Source organism: Plecotus auritus (assembly GCF_963455305.1).
Source record: "Plecotus auritus genome assembly, chromosome: 7".
Classification (NCBI taxonomy): Eukaryota; Metazoa; Chordata; class Mammalia; order Chiroptera; family Vespertilionidae; genus Plecotus; species Plecotus auritus.
In genome coordinates, this window is record NC_137774.1 from 39,884,159 (window position 1) to 39,898,512 (window position 14,354).

The 14,354-nt window shown below is 46.3% G+C and overlaps 2 protein-coding genes across 2 annotated transcripts in view; one reads left to right on the forward strand and one right to left on the reverse strand.

Annotated features, from left to right (window-relative positions):
• The window catches only part of LOC308252570 (phosphofurin acidic cluster sorting protein 2-like), a gene marked incomplete at both ends in the record, with an annotated part of 211,747 nt that overhangs the window by 37,366 nt on the left and 160,027 nt on the right, over window positions 1-14,354 (reverse strand). The gene's annotated exons all lie outside the window — the stretch shown is intronic.
• Window positions 1,541-13,447, forward strand: LOC308254272 (phosphofurin acidic cluster sorting protein 2-like; the record flags this gene model as incomplete). The annotated part of the gene is made up of 2 exons (XM_080680209.1): window positions 1,541-1,600; window positions 9,779-13,447. 2 exons carry the CDS (start codon window positions 1,541-1,543, stop codon window positions 13,445-13,447), a joined length of 3,729 nt encoding a protein of 1,242 aa, XP_080536335.1.

Here is a 14,354-nt window from a genome sequence, read left to right on the forward strand (position 1 = left end):
GTGCTGATACCTCCACTCTGGGGCCCTGACCCACACTCCCCAGAACCACCTGGATGTGGAAATTGGCAGCTGTTAGAAAGGGGGAAATAAAAGTCATGTCCACCACAGGTCATTGTCAAATAAAACGTCAACTTTTGATTTCAACTCTGACATATAAGAGCTTGGAAGTCCTTACTCTCATCCTTACAAGAAGAAAAAAGATGAACAATCCAAAAGACAGGAACTCTTTTTAGATCCATCAGATCATTGAAGTCACCTGGCTATGAAATTAACCTTTACTGCTTTAAAACACTGAGATTCAGGGCTCTGTTAACAAAATACAACCTAGCACTAGCGCATACACACACACACACACACACACACACACACACACACACACACACACACACTAGATCAAATGATTTTGGGTGGAATTAGAAGAAAAGCAGACACCGAGGAGGTGACAATAGGAAGAAAAAGAGTTTGGAGGCACATTTGCCTGTGACAGTCCTCCTCCTACTTGATAGCTACTCCCCCTCATGAGCCTGAACATCACTAAGAAGCACTTGCTGCAATAACCCATTGTGCAGGCAGGGGAGAGACAGGCCCTGACAGGTACAGTGACTTATCCAGGATTAAGAAGAGGTAAGAATGAGGGGTTGAGTCTGAGCCCAGTCTGTCTCCTCAAATCTGGGACCCTTGCTGTAGCCAGACCTTCTAGGGGCTATGGAGAGGGTTGTGTTGGTGTCACTGTGTACACTGTTGGTATTCCATGGAGAAGGTGGGTGAGCAGTCAGCAGCCCACAGGACTATCTATATCTGTTATTAGGTGAGGGGAGTCAGGGGGGTGGCAATCCTAGGAAGTGAGGTCACTTCCTAATAGAACTTGGAACCCCCGTAACCAGGCACCCACTTTCTAGCAACTGCCCAACCGCCACTCACTTGGCAAGAGACGGTTGACAGTTCAAGATGTTCTCTTGTTGTGTTCCCAGTTATCAGGGCTCTGGTTCCCGGAGACCCTGCAGTGAGAGTTGTTCCAGACTCTGTAGACGGTTCAACACTCGTGCCCGACACCTCTGGCCGTTTTCAAGAAGATCCCGTCAGGTAAGAGAAGGTGGCCTGGGTCAGACCCATTCACGCCAGGCCAGCCTCCTCTGTGGGCCATCCCTGTGCAGCCCACATGCCTTCCCTTCATGTGGTGGGAAGAGCAACCTGAAGGGAGAACCCCGGGACAGGAACAGTTTTGGGGGCAGCGGATCACCTAGAGGTCCTGCTGTGATCACACCCCAGGGCAGGGCAGGGCAGTCAGTTGTAGATCGGCTTCCAGAGGTGTCTCTATCTGTGCCAATGGGAGTCCTAGCCCTCAGGCTGTCACTCCTTTTCCTCACCAGTGGCGGTCTCAGCAGATCACAGTGTGTGTGTGTCTGGAGTGGAGGGTCACAGGGGTCACAGAACCAGCAAAACAGGGCTCTGAGGCTTTCCCCCTGGTGACTGGGAACTGTCTTTACAGAACTCCACACAGGAGAACAGAGAGGATCTGAAAGATGGGGTCCTCAACTCCATGCCCCTGCAGGAGACACAGGTGCCCCATCCATCCTCCAGTGTGCAGCACGGCAGCAGGGTGAGTATAGGTGCTGAGGTGACCCAGACTCCTGAACACCTGGGAGTCAACAAGACCTGGGTTCCAGAAGGCACCCTGCTCCTCCCCTAAGATCCCTCCTAGGGTTTAGTTTCCAAAGGGATCTGGGTCCCTGTATCCTCCAGGTCAGGAGCTGGAACCTCCCTGGGCTGTACATTGTACCAGGACGGAGTCTGTTTATCACGGTGATCCATGTCTTCAGTGCTGTGGGACCTGGACCTTATAACCTTCTGTTGCCATGACAACGGTGCCACCCTGAACACTCCACATGTCCTAATATCCAGACCTTTTACCCCAGGAAAAGTCTCTGTGTCTCATCTTACATTGGGATGTTTTGTCAGAAATCACATGGGTGACACTGTTAATAAAGCATGTGCTGTCTGTACTCTGCTAAGAAAATGACCTAACATACAAATGTGTTTCATATTCCTCACCTCCAATTCTACTGTTCCTGCCAAGAACCTTTTCACTTATCAATGTGAAAAACTTTCAAAGCTGTGAAAAAGTTTTGTGCGTTTATTTGAGCTAAAGTGTAGATAATTGCCAGAGAGCAAAATCTCAATGGGTTGAGAGAACGCACGGGAGAATGACGATTTTGCACCTTATGTTATAAGTTACAAGCAAAGTGCAGACTTATGTGGGTCACATGAAATCCATGGGTGATAGATTAGGCAGAGAGGAGAAAGCAAAGTGTGGAAACTTCTGTGATTGGATCAACGGTACAATGATAGGCACATACTTCCATAGGTGGATGTAGGATAGCTTCAAGTCAACAATGAACTGGAGAACAACGAAGGGATTTGTGATCTCCGCAGGGCACAGAGTGGTGCCTGTGCATGAGTTGTCCAAAATAAGGAAGATTCCTTTGATAATCCAAAGACATGTTATCATAGATGCAAAAAGGCAGTACATAGACTCTGTTAGGGTAAAGATGGACCTTTGTCAGGGAAGATGCCAGACTACGACATGACTACCCACCATGAGTTCCTTTGAGTTAGTGTTTTAATTTCAGACCATGCTTTGTAGTTACTTAAGGTCTCTGAGTTTGCAAGGCCGCCACACAGGACTTCCCTGAGCTAGTCAGGTTAGCATATGGCCCCTTTTTCCGTCCACACATCCTCGTTTTATTCATAAATCAATACACATTATGCATTGATGATCAGTATTAGTGTTTTCTCTTGCTGAACAATGGATCATTGGGGATGAGGCAAGACCTTAAATAACCTTAAATGGCATTCAAGGTGGAATTTTTATTATTATTCAAAATAAAAGGCAGGTGAATGGGAGGCCATGAGATCCTCTATGTCCTTGTTACAAAATATTCTGAATCAATTTTAAATTTTGAGCTACCATGAGCACGGTCCTTTTGCTGCTTGTCTTAAGTTTTGGTATTTTGCATCGAGTATAATATTTCCATACCAAGAACAGTAGCAACAGTATTAAAGCAGTAACACCATTTAGGAATAGAAAATATCTAGTGCTAGACTGAGGGGAATAAGCATCACAGCCAACCAAAACACTCTTTGCATGCATTATCATAATGGTTCATTAAGCTAAGTATATGTTTTCCTCCTTCATCCACTGTCACTTGTACTTATGATATGTTTGGCCAGATGAATTAAGACTCTCTACTCTTTCGTTATCATAACTGATCATCAGAATGTCATTGTCTAGTAGATGGGAAAAATTAGCAGGTATCCAAATTCAACTTTTCATGTGTAATAAGGGAGGGGCCTGGGGAGACAGATATTGTTTCCATTAGGAAACCATAAAGAGAGTAATAACAATATAAAATCAGTTGATGTACATTCAATCAATAACAATGAATGATATCAGAACAATGTTTCAGCAGCAGTAATTTGTGAGCATCCAGGCCTTGTTGACTTCTTGGGATAGCTGTCAGCCCTCATGGCCAGTGGTTTCTCACCCTTGAAAAGTCTTCAGTCTCCATGGTGGATGGAGGCCAGTGTCAGAGACAGATGTCCATTTGTGCTTAGGCATCTGATAAGGTAACACCCTCTTTACAATGTTGGAGAGAGTCTTTAACTAATGTTTCAATAAATAAAAATCTCCTGGTTGTAAGTTTTGGTCTTTAAAGTCTTTGTCTCTTGGTAGTACTATGAAATGAATGTCACTAATTTATCAGGCCTATAACCTCCTTAGTGAGTCATTGATAGTAATATAGAATGTCTGCTTTTAGTTTCCCTTATATTTGGAAAACAAAAAGATTTAAAAATCAGCAGTATTTTAAACAGAGTCATAACAACAATAATCATCTTCACTTCATTTAGTTCCATACCCATTTTTTTTTTGTTTATCCTGATTATTTCCAGTATTTTCATGAATTCAGTTATTCCTTAGAATTCTACACTTCTTCATTCAGTTCAAAGATGTGCCCTGCTTAAAAACCTGTAATTTAGAGTAAGTCAGAGTCCTTTTCATGGATTTTTCTAAAGATATAACATATTTGAAAATTCATTAGAGTAAAACAATGACTATGAATGACAAAACAAAGTGTTTATAGATTTGATTGCCATGCAATTGATAAAATACATTGCTTTTTTGTAAACTATAACATTTCAAGGCAATAATTTTTGGAAAATAATTACTATAAAATGACAGAGAATAATATGAAAATATATAAGTATATGTATATATTTGGATTCAATACAGAATTTCAATATAAAAAGAATAAATAATATGAAAGACTTTAAAACATTGTCCATGGCTTCTTGTATTGAGCATTGGGTATAACTCATCAACTTCCAATGTTTGCACCTCAAATACCCGTAGTCCCACTGCCAGAAACCCTCACAGGGAACCATCCCTCTTGGCTGGCCTGGTGTCGCTGACACCAAGAACACTGTTACACCTGAGAGTTTCCTATTTGAACTTTTCTTTGAATCTTTCTATGTTCCTTCTTAGGGCAGGTTGAAATCTTTAGAACATCCATTTTAATAACAATATATGTACACAAATAGCACAGCCGTATTTATTTTTTAATTTGGCAAAGCTTCGCAGGTAATTTCAATCGTATTAAGTAGTCCTAAATTAGTTAAAGATGTTTCTCTAATAAGGAGAGAGAATAAATCCTTGAGGTATTCCAGGGCCCAATGGAATTAACTCAAAGTCATCTTTTGTTTAAAATGTCTCTTAAAATGGGAACTTTAGCACGGTTGTCAAATATACATATGCAAAAGATTATACCATGTACATTTTGTAAATCTAAGTAAAGCAAACACAGCCTTATGGTAATAACTCTAAAAGACATTAATCATACTTACAAACAGTTTTAATATTAAACATTTTGTCTAGACTACAGAATTTGCTTTATTTACATAAGTACTTAGTCGTTTTAGGTCAATAAAAGATTATATCCCAATAACACCATCTGGAGGCTGAAAATTCACCACACATATCACATAAACACATATCACATAAAGATTATACACATCATTTGAATTTACTATTTTTTGCAGAGAAAAGACAAGAATAATATTATATAAAACTTTCACAAATGATTATAGTCTACACCCCCTTTGAAACACCTTTCCTCAACTTTCACAAACCTTCTTATCCATTCAGAAATAACTATCCCTAGAGAAACTTGCATTTGTCCTTTTCCTTCAAATATGACTCCCCATGCCTCAAGCCTTCTGTTATCACAACTATATAATTTCTTCCAACTTAACTGGAACTTTTAACTCTTAGGAGCCTTAATTTCCAACGATAACCACAAAAGTGAACAACCGGCATTCCTTACATTGACGTTAATGAACATATTTTAACCACACTCTCACGTTCAAGAAACACACCTTCAACAAAGCACAAAACATTACATCTGCAGCTCCAAATCCATTTCACAGACCTTCTGTAATAAAAACGCAAAAGCAGGTGGACTTAAGACTTGTCTAGCAACCAATGTTTCAGTATTTCATGTTATTTCAAAATATCTAGATATTCAATAACTTTCATTAAAATTAAGTTAGAAAGAAATAGTTGAAATAAGCTAAAGTGATTTGTGTAGGTGGGTAAGGTATTTTTTTCTATTGGGATAAGACATATGTTCCACAGATTTGTATTTTTAAAAATGGCCTAGACAAGAGTTCTTGGTGAACTCAGGTATTTCCCCTTCAAAGGTTCTGGGACTTTGGTTGCTTAAAGCCAATTATCTACAAGCCTCTGAAATGAATAGGGGAGGTTTGGGGAAGGCAAAAGGAGTTGGTGGGCTTTCAATTGTTTCTGGAGCCAAACCTCTGGCCCCTTGAAAATTTCATTTGTAAAACAAGGATAGCCATTTTCAATACCTCAGGGACTGGGTTGCCACTCGAATGCTGGCAAGAGACGGACAAAATCATTCACCCACTTTTGGAATGTTTCTTTCTATTTGGGTACATTTTTCTAGTTTCCAGAAAGCACATACCTCTGAGAGGTATAAAGGCTTTCAGGTATATAAAACCTCTGTCCATCTCCCTTGGGAATGGCAAAACAGGTCCTAGTTGCAAGGTAGTCTTGAAATTAATGGTGTGAAACCTTTCTTTTTTTTTTTTTTTTTTTTTTTTTAAATATATTTTATTGATATTTTACAGAGAGGAAGGGAGAGGGATAGAGAGCTAGAAACATCGATGAGAGAGAAACATCGATCAGCTGCCTCCTGCACACCCCCCACTGGGGATGTGCCCGCAACCACAGTACATGCCCTTGACCGGAATCGAACCTGGGACCCCTGAGTCCGCAGGCCGACGCTCTATCCACTGAGCCAAACCGGTTTCGGCTGGTGTGAAACCTTTCTATCACCCACTTTATATTGGGACCAGGTAGGTGGTGTAACAAAAGAAGTTTGGATTCTTTCTTGAGGGACTCAGGGTCAAGTTTTTCCCATTTGGTGAAGATGTGCCCTAAAAGATGACTCTCAAGTCACTATGGGCTGGTTCCCCATTTATAGAGAGACATAAGAGCAAGCCAAGTGTTACAGGCAGGTGTTTGGGCTGTTTGGGGCCATTCTGAGTAGGGTGGGGACCCTGTGAAGCCATCTCTCAGGCTCTCGTGGAAGATAATAATGAAGAAAAGATGATTAGCAAACGTTCGGTCAGTCTCAAGGTTAGTTTCCTCCTGGAAGGTTCCTTTAAAATCTTTAATTTCCCTTTTGGTTCAGTATCTGGTTCATTTAGTCGAAGTGTATATGTAACTATTCTGGAAAAGCATATGGAAGCATCACTGATTCATTAAAAAGACAAAAACCCACTCATTTAACAGATGAATTGGGGAAGATTTGATAAGCAACCCATATATATATATATATATATATATATATATATATATATATATATATATATATATTCCCATAGCATTCCCTAGTTGGAAGAAACAGGTTTTGATTGAAAAACAGACATTTGTAGGGAAGTTTTATTCTGATGGTGAAAGCAATTAATTGGGCGCGGTTAAGAACAAATAAAGCACCCTTAGTATATACAGGGTACTTGGTGACTTCTTCCCTCACCCCCTTTTAAAAATAGATTTTTAATGAATTCAGAGAGGAAGGGAGAGGGAGAGAGAGATAGAAACATCAATGATGAGAGAGAATCATCAAATGGCTGACTCCTGCACGCCTCCTACTGGGGATACAGCCCGCATCCTGGGCTTGTGCCCTTGACCAGAATCAAACCTGGGACCCTTCAGTCTGCATGCCGATACTCTATCTCCTGAGCCAAACTGGCTAGGGCAGTGGCTTCCCTTTTAATGATAATTTAAAATTCTGCCAAAGTATCAGTGAGAAGGTGAAACACACTTGGAGCAACCCTATGCTTGTTTGTGTTTGTTTACTTTTTCTAAATCCTATTTCAGTTTCCTATAATCCTTCAAGTGGACAGACTTCTCTATAGGAGTTTACTTACAACCTTATTTAGTAATTCTGTTGCTTTTGCTCCCAGAAACCAGGAGTATATTAATTGGGATAGGTTAGAATAGCCAGGATTACATGTTCTAACAGTTAATTTCTTTGTGAACCAATCAAGGCCATCGAGAAAATCGAGAACAATTGCTGGTTCCTTTCTGGCTAAGAGCAGCTTTTCTCCAAAGGGAGCTGGTAGAATTCCTATTCTCATTTTCCCTTAAGTTAGTAGGGAGGGGTAGTAGAGGAGACAGAAGAGGAAGGAAGAAGGAAAGGGAAGGAACACGTCTGGACAAGGAAGCTCAGAGAGCAAAAGATGGAGTGGAAGTGCTATAGAAGGGGGAGATGGGGTGTTAGCATTTATTAGCTTCAGGAGAGTTTGGAGATAATCTCTGAAATTTCTTATTAATTTCTATTTTTAAAGAGAATTTGTCTGTGCTTGTCCTTAGAATTTTCTAATTTCCAAATCAAGATATGCGTCCTATTCATTCAATCAGTTTAATTTTTCAGGCGGGCATTTTTCTAGGTGTTTTTTTGTTTGTTTGTTTGTTTGTTTTGTTTTGTTTTTTTGTCTGGAAAAAATTAATTTAGGCACCAAAGACAATTGTATGTTGACCATTTTTCAGTTGATATTTTCTAGATAAATCTTCCTATTTCTGTAAAGCACTTGCAAGTCAAGGCTCCCTATCAGGGCTATTAATGAGGGCTGGAATCTGGGAGTTCCCAGCCGTGGAGGCACAACTTCCCATGTTAACTAGCGGTTTGTTTGCTGCTGTTATTTTTATTGTTGTTTGGTGTCTGCAGAGTCTCAGCACATTTTTGAGGGTGTGATGTAGTGGGTTGAAGTGTGTTGCTTTGTGGGTTGAGCTGCACGATGCTCATCCCCTAGAGTTTCATCTAACCCTCTTCTGTGCCTCGGTTTCTCTCCCTGCTGTGTAAAACAACCAGAAGGGCTACCAGTGCAGGTGGACCACACCTGATTAGTGCTCCACGTGAAGAGCGAGTTGGTTTAGTTACAGTTGTGTGGGAGTTTCCCTACGGGGCTCGGGCATGTTGTGAGGAATGACCTCTGACACATCCGCAAAGATCCTCAGTTGTCTAAGAACACCTGAGATTCCTGGGGGAGGGAGGATGTGCCCCTTTATCTTCCTAGGTGAACCAGATCAGCTCTCATTTATACAGCCAAGGTGTTTTCCCCAGTCTCTCAAAAGGCAATTCCAATAGAAATGCCAGAACCAGCCCCATTTTTCCTCTTGTCTCTCCTTAGCCTGGGATCTGTCAAGCGTTAACCTTAGTTCCACCAAGAGTATTCAAAAATATGGCTCAAATAAAGTCAGCAGCACAAGCAAGGGAATGTCCTGGATCCAAGAGACAACTCACACAAGTTCACCCAACGGGCAGGGAACTGGTGGGTCAATGGGCCCTTTGCTGCATCCCAGCACCAGGTGTAGGTCTGCAGGGTGGTTCTGGGCGAGCTTTTCTGAGATTCTGCTGTATTGTGCCAAGTAAACGTCAATGTAAGAAGCAGTCAAAACTCTGAATGATTGTTGAGATTTTATCTGAGGCAAACTGTCAATTGCCTTGAAGCAAAATCTCAGTGGATTGAAATAGTGCTCTGGAGAATGGCAGTTTTCACCTTATTTTAGATATTACAGTCAAAAGTGGAGATGTATGTGGGTTGCATGAAATCCATTGGTGATAGATTGGATAAAAAGAAAAATGATAGACACATACTTCTTTCCATAGGTGGATATAGGATAGAACAGCCAACAATGAACTCAATAACAATGAGGGGATTTGTGGTTTCTGCAGAGCACAGCGTGTCCAGAACAAGGAAAATCCCTTTGATATTCCAAAGCTATGTTCTTGTAGATTCCAAGAGACAATAGGCATGTTCAGTGAAGGTAAAGTATGACTTTTTTTAGAGAAGATTCCAGCCTAGGACACGGCGACCCACCATAAACTGCTTTTAGTTAGAAAGTTTTAACTTTAGGACATCCTTTGTGATAACTTTAGGTCTCTGAGTTTAAAAGACCACAACCCAGGCCTTCCCTGACCTAATCACAGGTTAGCGAGTGGCCACTCTTTGTGTCTCCACACTCGATCACTTATGCCCCACCTCTTGTCACCAATCATGTCCCTCCTCTGTTCCACCACAGCAGGTCAAACCATCAACCCTGAGTAGGAAAAGGACCCGTAGGGTGCCAGCAGCTGTAGCTTCCTCACGAACTGTGGGCCCGGCCAGCACATCCACTGTGCTCAAAACACAGGTACCCCAGAAGCTGTTCGCCACCTGGGCGGTGGACTGCTCCAGCCCCGGCTGCGTGCCCAGGTGGTGCAGTCTCACTTTAAAGAAGCTAGTGATCTTCAAGGAGCTGGCAAAAGACCTCAACTCTGTGGTGATTTCTGTGAAGATGCAGGACTCCAAGGGCATCCTGAGGTCCCAAGAGATTGTGCTGCCTCCCAGTGGACCAGTGGAGACCGACCTGGCGCTGACCTTCTCCCTGCAGTACTCCCACTTCCTTAAGGGAGAAGGCAACAAGCTACAGGTCATGCTGGAGCAGAGGAAGCGCTATAAAAACAGGACCGTCGTGCGCTACAAGACACTGGCCACGGGCGCCATCCACATGGCTGAGGTCATGCAGCGAAACCCCAAGGGTGGCCAGATGCTGAGCCTCTACAGCAGCATTCAGGAGTCCTCCACCAAGGTGGCCCAGATCTGGATCTCCTCCCTGTGCAGTCAGCCCATCGAACATGAGGACGGTGCCATGCAGGCCAGCCCGAAGGCCAAGTCCACAGGTAACTACACCGAGGGGCAGGGTGAGAGCTCCTTTTCTGAGCGGGAGGCCAGCTGCAGTAGAAAGCACAGACAGGACCTGCACAAGGATGACTTTGAGAAGGGGAAGCCAAAGAAGCAGCGGCGATCAATACGAGGAAACTTGAAGCGAAAATTCCTGGCGCTGTTTCACAGGTCCAAAGTGTCAGAGAGGGACCGTTGGTCTGACATGATGGGGAACCCCAGGAAAAGTGACCCATACATGGAGGATGATGAGAGCGTCCTCAGCATCCCCAGGCCCAAGCTCAGGCCATACTTTGAAGGCCTGTCAGACTCCAGCTCGCAGACGGAGATGTGGGGCAGCCACAGTGACACGACCCAAACGGAGCCTCTGAGTCTGGCCCAAATGCCAGAGAATGCGTGGGCCCTGGGAGGCAAGCAGCCATGTGAGAGTGACAATGCATTTGTGGCCTACAGCACACCCACCAGCAAGGTGGACAAGATCCGGATGGCCTCCCTGTCCAGGCCGCCCATCGACCACGGGGACAGCGCCAGGCAAGCCAGTCCCAAGGCTGAGTCCTCGGATAACTACTCTGAGTGCAAGTGTGAGGACTTCTTCTCAAAGCTGGAGGCCAGCTCCAATGACGGCCACAGGCAGGATCAGGAGGAGGATGACTTCAACGAGGGGAATCTGGCAGTCAGAAGGAGGACCATGACTGGGCAACAGAACTACCACCAGAAAGTCCTGTTATGGCTGCACACAGTCCAAGTGTCGGAGGAGGTCCTGGAACCCGAGCAGGACCACGGGGAGCATGTCCTGGAGGTGGAAGAGGACCTGGACCTCCTGTATGACATGCTGGAGAACCCCAGTGACAGTGGCCCAGACACTGAGGACGATGACAGCGTCCTCAGCACCCCCACACCTAAGCTCAGGCCATACTTCAAAGGCCTGTGTAGCGGCCCAGACATGAAGGACAAACACAGTGTCCTCAGCAGCCCCAATCCCAAGCTCAGGCCATGCATCAAAGGCCTGTCAGACTCCAGCTTGCAGATGGAGATGTGGGGCCTCCACAGCGCCAGGATCGGAAAGGAACCTCTGAGTCTGGCACACCTGCCTGAGAACACGTGCTCCAAGGGAGGCAAGCAGCCAAGCCACAGTGACTCCAAATTTGGGGCCTACAGCACACCCACCACTAAGGTGGACAAGATCCGGATGGCCTCCCTGTCCAGCCAGCCCATCGATCATGAGGCCAGTGCCAGGCAGGCCAGCACCTTGGCCCAGACCTCGCCTAACGACTCTGCCGGCCAGTCTCAGAGATTCTTTGAGCAGGCGGCCAGCTGCAGTGCTGCCCACAGGCAGCCCCAGGAGAAGAACTTTGAGGAAGGGAACCTGATAGTAAGGAGGAGGTGCATGACCTGGCAACAGAATTACCACCAGAAAGCCGTGGCATCTATGCTCATGGCCCAAGTGTCGAAGGAGGTCGTTTCCTCAGAACAGGCCCTTGTGAGACATGTCCCCAAAGTGGAGAAGGCCCTGGACCGTCGGTATGACATTGTGGAGAGCTCAAGCGAGAGTAGCCTGGACATGGAGAACGATATCAGCATCCCCAGCACCCCAAAGCCCAAGCTCAGGCGATACTTTGACAGCACGTCAAGTGATAGTGGCTCTGACTCAATGGCCCATAGAATTCGCTCCCCTGGGGAGCAGCTGGCACAGCTGGAGGACAGCCGGGAGGCAGAGTCCTCCGCCCGGGGTTGGTTCACCAGGAAGCTGCCATCCATAGTGTGCTTCACCAAGTCTCTAGTCATCCCCTCCAGGAGGTCCAAGAGGAAGCAGTCTGGCCACCGGGGCTGCAGCACATCCCTGAATGAGTGGTGCAACAGACAAGACAACGAGGACCCAGAACCACAGAGCCGGCGGCAGATCCCCAGGAAGCCCATGTGTGACCAGCTAAACAACACCCTCATTTCGCACGACAAGCTGCCTGAGAACATCATCCTGGTTAACATCTCAGAATGGCAGGGCCAGTTACTTTCGGACATCCTGCAGGGGCACACGCTGCCCGTGGTGTGCACTTGCTCCACAGATGACGTCCAGGAGGCCTTCAGCATCATCGTCTCCTGGATGCAGAGATACTGCAACTGCAATTCCCAGGCTCTGACGCCTGTGAAGATCGCGGTGGCAGGAGCACAGCCCTACTTCAGCGCTGTGCTGGGGGTCTTCGTGGAGCAGCTGTCCCACCAGCCACCCCAATGGCTAGACTACATGCGCTTCCTGGTCATCCCACTGGGTTCCCACCCCTTGGCCAGCTACCTGGGCTCCATGGATTGCCGCTACAACAACTTCTTCCAGGACCTGTACTGGTGGGACATGTTCAACAACCTGGAGTCTCTGAACACCTTGCAGGACACACAGGACGTTGTGTCGAGAATCACAGAATACGTCGCGGGGGCCAACTGTGTCTACCTGCTGCCCATCGCAGAGGCCATGCTCATGTCTAAGCAGCAGCGCCCCAATGAGAAGTCCTCAAAGAAGTTCATCCCCTTTGTGGGGGCAGTGAAGGTTGGAAAAGTGGAACCATCTTCAGCCATGTCAGGAGACTCAGATGATGCAGCCCCCTCATGCTCCAGTGAGCTTCCGACCCCTGCCAGGAAGGCCTCATCCAACACACTCTCCCCCCCGTCAATGAGTGGGGGCCTGTCCTCCCGCAGCCAGAGTGTCCGTGCAGAGATGGTGAAGCTGCAGGTGGATTACTGGACGGCAGCCCAGCCAATACACACGAAGGGAGTCGCGGAGAAGAAAGACCTGCCTACCGCCAAAAGCACACTCAAGTGCTTCTTCCAGTCTGTCCAGGTCAGCAGGCTGCACAGCAGTGGTGAGGCCACAGCAACACCCGCCATGTCCATGACAGTGGTCACCAAGGAGAAGAAAAAGAAGGTGCCCAAGGAAACCAAGGACGAGGATGTGGAGTCCAAAAGCCAGTGCATCAAGGGCATCCGTCGCCTGGTTTGCAAGGCCAAGCACCAGCAGAACATGCTGCCAGTCATCATCGACGATGTGGAGTGGAACGACGTGACATTCCTCCAGCTGGCAGCCCAGTGGTCCTCCCGCGTCAAGCACTTCCCCATCTGCATCTTCGGACACTGCAATTCCACCTTCTAGCCCTGCCCCTGCCCCTGCCCTTCATCCTGCCTTGGCCTTGCCCAGAAGGACCCAGCTGCTTTTCTGTGAACAGTTCAGTTTACTACAGACACAGACCCTGGAAACCAAAAAGAAACCTTTTTGGGTTCGAAAGCGCTCACAGCCTGGAACCTAAGGGGGATGCCCCTCACTGGGCTCTCCTCACTGCTCTGTTCAATAACCAGAACGCTCTGGCAGGTGGAGTCAAGAGGGCAGTGTTGAGCTGGAGAATCATGGGAGATGTGTTTTGGCCTCAGGACGCCCAACAATCCCAGCGAGAAGGTTCTGGCCTTGAATACCTGCCCTTCCTGGAAGCCAGGACTCTGCTTCGCTGGGAGCCAGCTCCAGCCTGTGCCCAGACAAAGAGCTGGGTGGCAAGAGGTCAAGGGCTGGTATCTGATTGCGGGCATCTGAGCAGAACATGGAGGCCAGTCAGCCCAAACTTAGGATCCAGCTGCCAACCAGACAACTGGCCCCAGCACCAAATACTCGGGATTCCAAATGAAATTCAGCCTCACATGGAGAAAAAAAGACTTGTATGGTGCACATCTCCCCGGCAAACTGGCTAGACAACGAGGTCGGAACCCACCTTCATTCCTGTCTGTTACTATAGAACATTTGCTACCACCCAACAGCTGTGGGACCAATTATTTACCAGGTGAGCCCCTCCCCCTCCAGAGCACATGGTCACCAGGCCACCTGTTGGCTGTTTGCCTTCAGGTCACTGCACTCTCTGAGTGTTTGTTCCTCTGAACTCTCGGTGATCCCGGGAGCCAGCTCATAGGGTTATTGTAGGGACTGGCTGGGGTCCTCTAGGTAAGTTTTATCTGGGTGCCTAGACAGTGGAGAGGTCTGCTGGAGGGGCTGTGATTGAGCCAGTTGGTCATTT